Source organism: Hibiscus syriacus, unplaced genomic scaffold (assembly GCF_006381635.1).
Source record: "Hibiscus syriacus cultivar Baekdansim isolate YM2019G1 unplaced genomic scaffold, ASM638163v2 tig00111149_pilon, whole genome shotgun sequence".
Lineage (NCBI taxonomy): Eukaryota > Viridiplantae > Streptophyta > Magnoliopsida > Malvales > Malvaceae > Hibiscus > Hibiscus syriacus.
The window spans coordinates 183,142-195,747 of record NW_024062998.1 but is presented as its reverse complement, the minus strand read 5'-3'; the positions used below and the strand labels follow the sequence as shown (position 1 = coordinate 195,747).

The following is a 12,606-nucleotide window of genomic DNA, read 5'->3' as shown; positions in this document are numbered from 1 at the left end:
AATAATTAAAATATTGTAATTAATAATATAAATTATCAAAATGTTATTTTTCTTATATTAATGATCAAAATTGAGAAATAAAACCAAAGTGAATATTATTTGAGTTAATTGCATCATTCGTCCCTAAACTATGATTCTCATTTTAAATTAATACTTAAACTTTTGAATATTCCAATTTCATCCTCAAACTATGACTCATTCTAAACTAGTCCTTAAACTTTTGAATATTCTAATTTTATCCCTAAACTATGACACTCTTTCTAAATTGGTCCCCAAACTTTTGAATATTTCAATTTTATTCCCAAATTCATCCAAATATGGAATTAGTTTCAACCATAATTTAACCTAATTTTTTTTCTTCAAACATATAATAATATAACTTGGTCTAACAATTTTATTAACAATGAATGTGATTAGTATATACATACAGTTTGGGATAAAACCAGAATTTTCAAAAAGTTTGGGGACTAATTTAGAATGAATGTCATAGTTTGGGGATGAAATTGAAATGTTCAAAAGTTTGAGGACTAATTCAGAATGATAAATAATAGTTTAGAGATGAAATTAAAATATTTAAAAATTTAGGGATCAATTTAAAATGAAGGTGAGGATATTTGGTGCAACTAATTAATATTATTTTACAAAATAAGGAAAAGAACAATCCACGAACTTTGAAGACACTAGCCTCCTACCGCCATAGATGATATCTCAAATAAACAAATCTTAGGGGGAAATTGAATCTCTCTTTGATTTCTTCCTTTACCCTCAAAATTTCATCATCTGTTCCAAAATAAAAAAGGGTACTTTCTGCTTTCTCCTTTCCATCTTAAACGTGTTCTTATGTTCTGTATGTATCTGTTGAATTCATTTTCTTGCATGCAAAAACCCCATCTTGGATTTTCACTATCTGATTATTTTTCTTCATTTTCCCCGTGATTTTGATGCAAAAAATCCGGAGAAAAGATTAACCCTAACTGGGAAGAATCGTTGGGTCACTTTGAAAGGGTGATTGATTCTGGTACCGAGTCCACGCGTATAAAAGCAGTAATCAAATTGGCTAAACTATCGAATCAAGCCCCAGAATGTGTACTTCGCCAAACCATACCGATTCTTAGTAATCTTATTGCCGATGATAGTTCTAATAATTCGAGTTCTCGTCTTCAAGGGCCGGTTATCCATTTCTTGAAATGCATTGCTTGTCGAGGAGATGGTCGATTGGCCACCGAGATAGTCCAATCCGGTGCTTTACGTTCGATCTTAAGGTATGACGAGTTTACGTCCAATCAATTCTAGTTTTCCAAGGCTTTGTCTGAAATGCATTTGGTGCCTTGTGAATTTGTATGACGAGAATCGTGTCGTTGTTGCTACGAACGGAGGTTCGGAGATTGTTGTTAGTATGTTGAATTCATCGGTAGATGGTGTCGTTAGACGGTACTTGTTGGAGATCTTGAGTGTATTGTCGTTGTTGAGAGTTGCAAGGAGGGGGCTTATTAGTTTAGGTGGGGTTAGATTTCTTGTTGAGGCAGCCAGTTGTGGTCACGTGTTATCTAGGGAAAGAGCTTGCCAAGCAATCAGGTTATTCGGTGTTACGAGGCGTGCACACCGTATGCTCGTGGATTTGGGTGTTATAGATGTTCTCGTGGAAATGCTTCGAGTTGGAGACGGTGCTGCAAAGCTTGTGGCTGGCAATTCCCTTGGAGTGGTTTCAGCTAATATTAATATCATTGACCTGATTGCTAAAGCCGGGGCTATTCCATTGTATGCCGAGCTCATTCAAGGACCTGACCCACTCGGTCACGAGATCGCGGAGGATGCTTTCTGTGTATTAGCTGTTGCAGAAGCAAATGCAGTTTCAATAGCTGAAAACTTGGTGAGAATCCTTAGGTAAGGCGGTGCTGAATCAAAAGCTGCAGCTGCTAATGTTTTCTGGAATCTTTAGGGTTACAAGCACTCAGTATCCGTCATCCGAAACTAGGGTGCAATTCCCCTTCTGCTCGAGCTTTTGGGCTCTCAGAACGATGAAGTAAGAGAAGTATCCGGAGCTATTGCTCAGTTGAGCTATAATTGGGCAGATTGGGAGGCGCTAAATGAATCAGGAGCGGTCCATCGCCTGCTTGAATTGTTCCATGATGACTTGGAGGAGCTGAGGGATAATGCTGCAGAGGCTCTTATCAATTTCTTTGAATATCCATTGCAGCATGAGATTATATCTCAAATAGCTGACCATCCTTCATTTCGGAGCATGCAGAACCGACTCGGTAGAATTCGTTATCCCTTTCAAGCACTATCTCGAAAAGGGTCGAACTGTACCTCGAGTTTATATATCTGATGCCTTTCCTTCAGATCTTGGCGATCAGATGCAGCTTCGGAGCTCCCATCATCATCTTCTTCGTTATCCCTTTCAAGCACTACTTTGACACTCTCGCCTGTCCACGGTATATAACCGAATGCCTCGCATACAAAACCAGACACAGTCTCGTACTGATGTTCCTAAAAAAACGATAAAATCCGTTGAAAATACAGGTATAAATCGACAAAACAGACACTTCACATATGATGAGTAATACAAGTGATATACCTCTGGCATTTTGATGTTTAGATCTTCGGAAAGTTGATCGATAGAAGTATTAGCATCAACATCAAAGATACCCTCCGCTCGCATTACGATATAGCCAGTTTTCTTCTGGATCTCCTTCTGTTATAGCAGGAAACAACATATAAGAACCAAGCAAAATATTAACCGTTGAGCAGAAAATTTGAAGCGTAACAATCGTCTTGATTTCGGATTTCTTTAGCAAGTTTCACCAACATCCCCTACTTGTGGAATAATGAAAAGCAGCATTTGGAATAAATAGAAAGAATTAGGTGTATAAAGTTTATAGCAGAGGAGCTAATTTATTCATGAAGTTGTCGAAGACGTAGCAAGCCCTACTTTTGAATCATTTTCGTCGAAAATTTCACCGACAATCTCCTCACCACATCTTCCAAGGTGACTATCTGTTCATCATAAAAATCAAAATTAATAATTAAAAAAGAGAGACAAAAGAAGAAATGCACTGCTAAGTACTAATCATTGCCTGCTAAGTTTGCTAAGTAATCTTTTAACAAAGGTAAAAGGAATATTTGGCAGCCCATTCAACTTTTCAAACTGCAGAAAGGTTTCCCATGATTAATCTCGTATTAATTCCGTATAGCAAACCGGTTAAGTTATGCAATACAAATCATTAAATCAAATAATGCCATGCAAAACATAGTGATTGCATTTAGCAAAAACTACCGACAGATAAGAAACATTCGAGAGTAGAAATGTAAATATGGAAATCATTAAAAATTATGAATACCGCATACCCCCACTGTTCCTCCATATTCATTAAGAACAACAGCCATGTGAACCTTCCTGATACGGAACTCTCTAAGGAGATTCCAGACTGACATTGAATCTGCAAAACAAATAGAGAATACTGTGAGTAACAGCTTCTCAGAATATAATCAATAGGCATGTGTTGTCAAAGTATGATGACAATAAACCGAAGTGCCATCTACCATTAGCCAAATGAATACCGAGATAGAAAGGTAAAATCCAAAAGCATAAACTCGAAGCTTGAAACTAACAGAATTACCAGGCACAAAGTATGCAGGTTTGTGAGCCATATCTCCCACTGTAGTACTTTCTAGCAGTTCACCCTTCAAAATCAAACAGATTATAATTCTGCACATTATGTTATTGTTTGCATACATGAACAAGCAAGGTCTTATCGATTAAAAAAAAATCTTTGAGCAGAAATTGTCTCACCTTTGGAACATAATCGAGTAGATCCATAGCATATGCAATACCTACTATATTGTCAATCCGCTGCTCGAAAGCAGGCACCCTGCAAAAATGAGTTCAACAGATCTCTTTGCTTGTTTTAAAGAAAAACAGTCAAAAGACTAATAATTACTAACTACTACGCTTACCTACCTTGAATATTGATGAGTCAACCACAAATTGTGGAACTCAACAAGAGTCGAGCTAGCATCGATTGCAACAACATCAACAAGAGGTGTCATCACCTCTCTAACATGGGTATCTTTTATCTCTAATACATTTTCAATCATATCCTGCAAGGGGATTCCGACAGTAAGAGCACCAGAACCATAAACGAAGAGAAGAACCGATGGATGATTTGTTTAGATTTATACAAATAGTCAAGTATAAACAGGGATCATAGAGAACAATAACTGCAGCATGCCTGTACATAGGCATTTACCAGATAGCTAAGCTGGAGCTATTCATTTTGGATTCATTGAAGACCCACTGGTCTACTGCAACAGGAGAGAAGATAACAGAAAAACACCCATTGCTGATAAAATGTGCTAATCAAATGCTCAATCAAACTTATTCGTATGTACTTATAATATACATGATAAATATGGTTACCTGCTCCTCCTCTATTGCTCCACTCAACTCTGCCCCACGTAACATTAACTTCAATTCATCTTCTGTAACGTACGGTACACTAAATTAAAGAGACAAGGCATAGGCGTTTAGAAGGCATAAACCACAATGATAACATATGTTGAAAATTTGACAGACCATTGCAAACGAAACTGATAATGCATGGCGACTTGGAAGATTCAGATAGGTTAAAACCAGGAAACTATTTTCTTCACCTCTTTCCTTTTAGACCAAGAATTTTGAGCATTCCCATTGATAGATATGTCACAACTCTTCCGACTGGATATAGTATTACCGAGAGCCATGCCACTGGCCTGACCTACAAATATTTTAACCACAATTAATCAGTCAATTTTGAATATCCAAATGAATGTTTTCTTGAGGGGAGGAAAACATACCACAAATCCGGCAACTTCTGTGGGATTGTGAACAGCTACACTCTTTGGAGTTATCTCAGTGAGAAGCAATATGGCAACCTAGAACCATACGATAAAAGGTAACCGATATTTATTGCATTGGTAGATATGTTATATATCCATGCACTGACCGACAACTCATTTTGATGACCTCTAATAAAATCAAAATAGAAGAAACACAAGAAAATGGCATGCATACCGCACATGCAACCCCAAAACCAAATCTAAGAACAAGATATTGATACATACGGTCATTACTCCAGTTGCCGCACTAACACCAGCTTCCCCAAATATTGCTGTTGCGGCATCTGTAACTAAAGCAGTTGCTCCAATATTGACCACCCTGAGTAGAGAAATTACATCCAAAAGAAGAAATACTTTAATACTAGAGCTGGAAAAATAAAATGGAACTGGAACTGGTCAAGGTCATGGCAAGAAAAGAAGAGTACGTGGTGCCGATAAGAATAGTTGTGAGAAAGCGCGTTACATCAGTCGAAAGCATTTTAAAAACACCATCTTCAGACTCTTTTTTCAGCCAGCTCACGTACCTGACACAAATTAACATCAGATTATCAATGAAAGGAAAAATTCCTAAGGGTTTGATCATGTATACAATGAAGGAAACCTGCAGTAGAGATTTTAATCCTCTGTAACTAAAAATCAAAGTGCAATTTATACTTCGAAAGGTTTCTCTGAACAAAAAAGTTCTTGAGTGTTGGATCACTAAGTGATGTTGACTTATGTTTTAATAGTTGAAATGATAAATACTTTATGGTGCCGTTCACTGACTCCATAAGTTGCTTCTCTATCATTATCTCTTTTTGCTTTCCTACTTTCACTCGTCTTTTTTCTCCCTTTTCACTCTAATGTGCTTATATATGTCTTCCTCTTGTGCTCAACATTAATAATCGGACTCCTCTTATAAGTAACTATCACTGAGCTAATATCTAGAAGAGTTTGATATCATTCAAATTCAATCATGACAGACCAATATAAAACATGGAATTCCCATCGAATGTTCACCGCTAATCAAAATTTAATCTTATATTAAGCAAAATTTCTCAAGTCACTAAAGAATCTGCACAACAGTCATTTAAAAGAAAATTGAAAGACAATGGGCAGGTGAGTGCTGGACACGAGTATGTGTTCAACTCCGATATGCTCATTTTTTCAAAGGTATTATTTCTAAATTTTTCATATATTTCGAAGATGATACCAGTCAGTATAACATAGAAAAACACCATTTATAAACTAACCAAATCATCTACATTCTTTCCAACATACAATAATCCAAATAAAATGAATTCTGATTTCCATAATTGAACAACCACAAATAAGCATTTATGAATATAAACACTATGAAACCCTAGGTCAAAGACATCAAGTACCTTCCAAGGCCACAAAGTAGTTATAGCAGTCTCAGCCATCGAGAAGAAGGCAGATAAACTCAAAAGAGCAGTCAAAACCAGACCTTGTTCCTTAAAAACTTTAAGAATCATAGATGACTTGGGCCAAGCATTCCTCAACAACAATATGTAGAATGTCAAAGCACCTTTCGGTGCAATTAAGGCACCGAAAGTAGGTGCATAATTTTTTATTTTTTTGTATGGATAAATTACAAACTATAGTCACTAAACTTTAGGGTATTTACAAGATTAAGTCCTTAAGATTTAGCTATAAATACCCTATCCCATTTAGCTTCAAAACCATCCCAAAGCATTCTAGCTTTCTTCCAATACTAGAGAGAATTTAGAGAGTTTCTTGAGAGTTGTTTTTTCCTTTTTATCGAGAGAGAATTATCATTGTTTTCTCCTTGGTAGATCGAGAGAGGTTGTAATTCCTATTTTCTCATAGTGAAATTCTTCTACCGTTGCCCGTGGTTTTTACCCTATTTTATTTAGGGGTTTTCCACGTAAATTTTGTGTCTCTTTTTATCTTCATTTTTATTTTCTCAAATTATCAGTTGCGATTTTGCTTTATCCGATATCCGTCTTCCGCAACAATTGGTATCCGAGCTAGATTAGAGTGTGTAATATCTGCTTATTGTCTTTTGTGGTTGCTACCAAAAGGTGGATCCTCCAACATAAGAAAATAAGAAGTTATTACCCATTCTTTGAAGGTTCCAGAGAACTATTCAAGATAGTGAAATAGTGGGAGCTATCCGTAGAAGAAGCTATGGCAACGAAATTTGATATTGAAAAATTCAATGGGAGAAATTTCTCATTGTGGAAATTGAAGATGAAGGCCGTCCTAAGGAAAGACGGGTGTCTAGCGGCTATCAATGAAAGGCCGGTGGATTTCGCAGATGACATCAAATGGAACGAGATGGACGGGAATGCTATGGCAAACTTTCATCTAGCATTAACAGATGAAGTATTGTCAAGCATCGAGGAGAATAAGACAGCTAAGGAGATATGGGATCATCTCATCAAATTGTACGAGGCCACATCGCTGCACAATAAAATTTTCCTTAAGAGGAAATTGTACACTCTCCGTATGCCAGAATCTACTTCAGTGACGGAGCACTTAAATACACTGAACACCTTATTTTCTCAGCTTACATCCTTAAGCTGTAAAATAGGAGAACAAGAACGTGTTGAACTTCTACTTCAAAGTCTACCGGATTCGTACGATCAACTCATCATCAACTTGACAAACAGTAATGTCACCAATCTAGTCTTCGATGACGTTGCAGCTGCTGTTCTACCAGAAGAAAATCGGCGCAAGAACAAGGAAGACAGACAAGTAAATCTGCAACAAGCAGAAGCGTTGACAACGATGAGAGGGAGATCAACAGAACGTGGCCAAAGCAGCAGTCATAAACATGGTAGATCGAAGTCGAGGAGCAAGAAGAATTTAAAGTGCTACCACTGTGGAAAGAAGGGTCACTTGAAGAAGGATTGTTGGAGTCTAAATAAAAACTCCAATCCACAAGGCAATACCGCAAACACTTCAGATGATGGAGATGCTCTATGCTGTGAAGCGTCAACCACCGTGGAAGGCAGAAAAAGATTTTGTAGATATATGGCTCATTGATTCAGGAGCGACATATCACATGACCTCAAGAAGAGAATGGTTCCATCATTATGAACCTGTCTCAGGAGGATCTGTGTATAGTTGCAATGATCATGCCTTAGAGATCGTTGGTGTGGGAACCATCAAATTGAAGATGTATGATAGAACAATTAAAGTTGTTCGAGATGTACGGCACGTGAAAGGCCTGAAGAAAAATTTATTATCCTACGGATTGTTGGATAATAATGCAAGCAAGATTGAGAAACGGAAAGGAATCATGAAGGTGTTCCGTGGAGCGCTTGTGGTGCTAAAAGGCGAAAAGATAACAGCAAACTTGTACATGTTGAAGGGGAGAGACTTTGCTAGAACCAGAAGCCTCTGTTGCCTCATGTAGTTCAGATTCGGCAATGCTATGGCATCAGAAACTTGGACACATGTCAGAACAAGGAATGAAAGTCCTTGTGGAGCAAAAGCTACTTCCAGGCTTAACAAAGGTATCACTTCCTTTGTGTGAGCATTGCATAACAAGTAAGCAGCACCGGTTGAAATTTAACACATCAAATTCTAGAGGCAAAAGTGTTCTAGAATTGGTTCACTCTGACATATGGCAAGCACCAGTAACGTCCCTAGGTGGAGCAAAATACTTTGTCTCATTTATTGATGACTACTCCAGGAGATGTTGGGTGCACCCTATTAAGAAGAAGTCAGACGTGTTTTCAACTTTCAAAAACTTCAAAGCGCGGGTGGAACTTGATTCTGGAAATAAGATCAAGTGTTTCAGAACAGATAATGGAGGAGAATACACAAGCGAAGAATTTGATGACTTTTGCAGGAAAGAAGACATCAAAAGACAGTTCACAGAGGCGAACACTCCTCAACAAAATGGAGTGGCAGAGCGGATGAACAGAACCTTGTTAGAAAGAACAAGAGCAATGTTGAGGGACACAGGCCTAGAAAAATCATTCTGGGCAGAAGCAGTCAATACCGCCTGTTATTTGGTGAATCGAGCTCCATCAACTGCAATAGAGCTGAAGACACCAATGGAGATATGGACTGGTAAACCAGTTGATTATTCAAACCTCCATGTATTTGGAAGTATTGTGTACGTGATGTACAACGCCCAAGAAATTTCAAAGCTGGATCTAAAATCCAGGAAATGCAAATTCTTGGGGTATGCTGATGGAGTAAAGGGGTATCGCTTGTGGGATCCCACTACCCGCAAAGTGATCATTAGCAGGGATGTTATCTTTGTAGAAGATAAACTACAAAGAAAAGAAGACGATGATAGCGCTGAAAAGTCAGAGACTACTCAGATACATGTGGAAAAAGAGTTTGAAGAAGGAGATTCTTCTGAAGCAGAACCATTACATGATGAACAAGAACTAGAGAGTTCTGAAGCTCCAACAACTCGTCAATCAGATCGTGTGAGAAGACGTCCCAATTGGCACTCAGATTATGTTATAGAAGGTAATATTGCATACTGCCTTTTAACAGAGGACGGTGAGCCATCAACATACCATGAGGCAATAAACAGCTCAGATGCTTCACTGTGGATGATGGCGATGCAAGAAGAAATCGAAGCCCTTCATAAAAATAATACATGGGACCTTGTGCCACTACCACAAGGAATGAAGCCAATAGGTAACAAATGGGTTTTCAAAATCAAGCGAAATGGTGACGATCAAGTGGAGAGGTATCGTGCAAGACTGGTGATCAAAGGATATGCTCAGAAAGAATGTATTGATTTCAATGAAATTTTTTCTCCTGTGGTTCTACTAACAACAGTTCGAGTAGTCTTGGTAATGTGTGCTACATTGAATTTATATTTGGAACAACTAGATGTTAAAACAGCTTTTCTTCATGGAAATCTTGAAGAAGAGATTTATGCTCCAGCCTGAAGGTTTTGAAGAAGACGAAAAGAAGAACTTGGTTTGCAGGTTGAACAAATCTCTGTACGGTCTAAAGCAGGCGCCGAGGTGTTGGTATAAGAGATTTGATTCCTTCATTATTTGCCTTGGATACAACAGACTTAATGCAGACCATTGTGCTTATTTCAAGAGGTCTGGTGATAACGATTTGTTATATGCTGTGTATGTGGATGACATGTTGGTTGCATGACCCAACAAAGATCATATTGAAGAATTGAAGGCACAACTGGCTAGGGAATTTGAAATGAAGGACTTGGGATCAGCAAACAAGAATCTAGGGATGCAAATTCACCGAGACAGAAGTAATAGGAAGATTTGGCTTTCACAAAAGAATTACTTGAAGAAAATCTTGTCACGATTTAGCATGCAAGATTGTAAGCTAATTTCTACCCCTCTTCCTATTAACTTCAAATTATCCTCCAGTATGAGTCCTAGCAGTGAAGAAGAGAGGATGGAGATGTCTCGAGTACCGTATGCATCAGCAGTGGGAAGTTTAATGTTCGCTATGATATGCACAAGACCAGACATTGCACAAGCAGTGGGAGTGGTTAGTCGGTACATGGCGAATCCAGGCAAAGAGCATTGGAATACAGTAAAGAGGATCCTGAGATACATCAAAGGGACCTCAAATGTTGCATTATGTTACGGAGGATCAAACTTACTAATCAATGGGTATGTAGATTCTGACTATGCAGGGGATTTGGATAAAAGCAAATCTACTACAGGATATATGTTCAAAGTTGCTGGTGGAGCTGTAAGCTGGGTTTCAAAATTGCAGTCAGTTGTGGCTACATCCACAAAAGAGGCAGAATATGTAGCGGCTACACAAGCCAGTAAAGAAGCAATTTGGTTGAAGATGCTACTGGAGGAGCTTGGGCACAATCAAGAGTATGTCTCTCTGTTTTATGACAGTCAAAGTGCCTTGCATCTAGCAAGGAATCCAGCATTTCATTAAAGGACAAAGCATATACGAGTTCAGTACCATTTCATTCGTGAAAAGGTGGAAGAAGGGACGATAGATATGCAGAATATCCATACCAAAGACAACATAGCAGATTTCATGACAAAGGCGATCAATGCCAATAAATTTACTTGGTGTCGATCCTCTTGTGGCCTGTCAGAAACGTAAGCAACATGATGGTACAAGGTAGAAAGAATGGTGTGAAGATATGATTGTTCCAATCAAATCTTCAAGTGGGAGATTGTAGAATGTCAAAGCACCTTTCGGTGCAATTAAGGCACCGAAAGTATGTGCATAATTTTTTATTTTTTGTATGGATAAATTACAAACTATAGTCACTAAACTTTAGGGTATTTACAAGATTAAGTCCTTAAGATTTAGCTATAAATACCCTATCCCATTTAGCTTCAAAACCATCCCAAAGCATTCTAGCTTTCTTCCAATACTAGAGAGAATTTAGAGAGTTTCTTGAGAGTTGTTTTCTCCTTTTTATCGAGAGAGAATTATCATTGTTTTTCTCCTTGGTAGATCGAGAGAGGTTGTAATTCCTATTTTCTCATAGTGAAATTCTTCTACCGTTGCCCATGGTTTTTACCCTATTTTATTTAGGGGTTTTCCACGTAAATTGTGTGTCTCTTTTTATCTTCATTTTTATTTTCTCAAATTATTAGTTATGATTTTGCTCTATCCGATAGCCGTCTTCCGCAACACAATATGCACTGCCCAATCACTCCATAACCATCATTAACCACTCCTTCCACAGCAAAAACTCTTTTACACCCAAACACCAATACACCACAAACCAATGCCACCAAAAAACCCCTTTTCACCAAATTCAAATTATGTTCATTTCCCACATCTTCCTTTTCTTCCCTCAGCAATCCCTTGTGTCCAAAAGCGCCATTTTTGGGCACTCCAAAAGCTTTGAAAACTCGGGGATTTGAGCAAGTGGAGATAACTGGAGCTGGGTAGTGATTAGTTTTGGACAAAAATTTTGATGGGTTCTTCAAATTTCGATTTAAAAGCAGGAAAGATGAGGACTTTGTTGAATAAATGAAAGTGGGTCGGCTAAAAATTGAGGTTTCAAGGGCCATTTATATCAATAATAATAATTCAATTTGAAAAAAATCGAAATTAATTTAAGAAAAAAAAAAGTAAAACTAAAAAGAAAGAGAAAAAAAGGGGGGATTTTCAGGTTCTATCATCTATGGAAGAGTTGTCGCTTCACAACTCCAAGAGAAGCTCTGCGTTTGGTGAAGGCAAGATTTTGCTTGATGCAAGTGGGGAGATGGTAAGCGAGTCTTTAGAAAATTACAAAATTCACCCCATTGATTTTAGAATTGCAATTATCTCCCCCAAAAAAAATTGTAATTAGATCCAAGCCCAAAATTTAATTTGGATTTAATTTAATTTATTTTTTTTTATAAAAGTCTAATAATTTGAATATGTTTGGTTTAAATGGATCTATATTCTAATTACTCGAATTTAAAATGTCTCTTAAATAATTAAATTTGAAATTGATTTAAAAAAACGATCGGAAAAAATATTAATTCTTTAAATTTTGAAGGGATAATAATAAAATAAATTCCGATGTATACTTAAATAGTCACTTTGATTTATATTCCTTTTTTAATATTTTAGCTCTTAATATTTTAATTTTTATCAAAATAATCTATGTTAGATGAAAATCATTAATTTATTGAGGATCAACACGCTATTGACATATTATTTTTATACATACTTAACTAGTGACATTGCACGTGTTATATAATCAATCTACATGACATATGACATGTCATGTAACTATTTTGATGATTCGTGTCTAAGAAAAAATTATTTTTATGACGT

The 12,606-nt window shown here is 37.2% G+C and overlaps 1 protein-coding gene and 1 pseudogene across 1 annotated transcript; one reads left to right on the top strand and one right to left on the bottom strand.

Moving 5' to 3' along the window:
- The first annotated feature begins 872 nt into the window (after positions 1 to 872).
- On the top strand, positions 873 to 2,416 carry LOC120154703. Its single transcript, XM_039166363.1, has one exon. It carries the CDS (start codon positions 1,265 to 1,267, stop codon positions 1,886 to 1,888), a length of 624 nt encoding a protein of 207 aa, XP_039022294.1. The 5' UTR covers positions 873 to 1,264; the 3' UTR covers positions 1,889 to 2,416.
- Positions 2,059 to 11,852, bottom strand: LOC120154718 (annotated as a pseudogene).
- Positions 11,853 to 12,606: the final 754 nt, after the last annotated feature.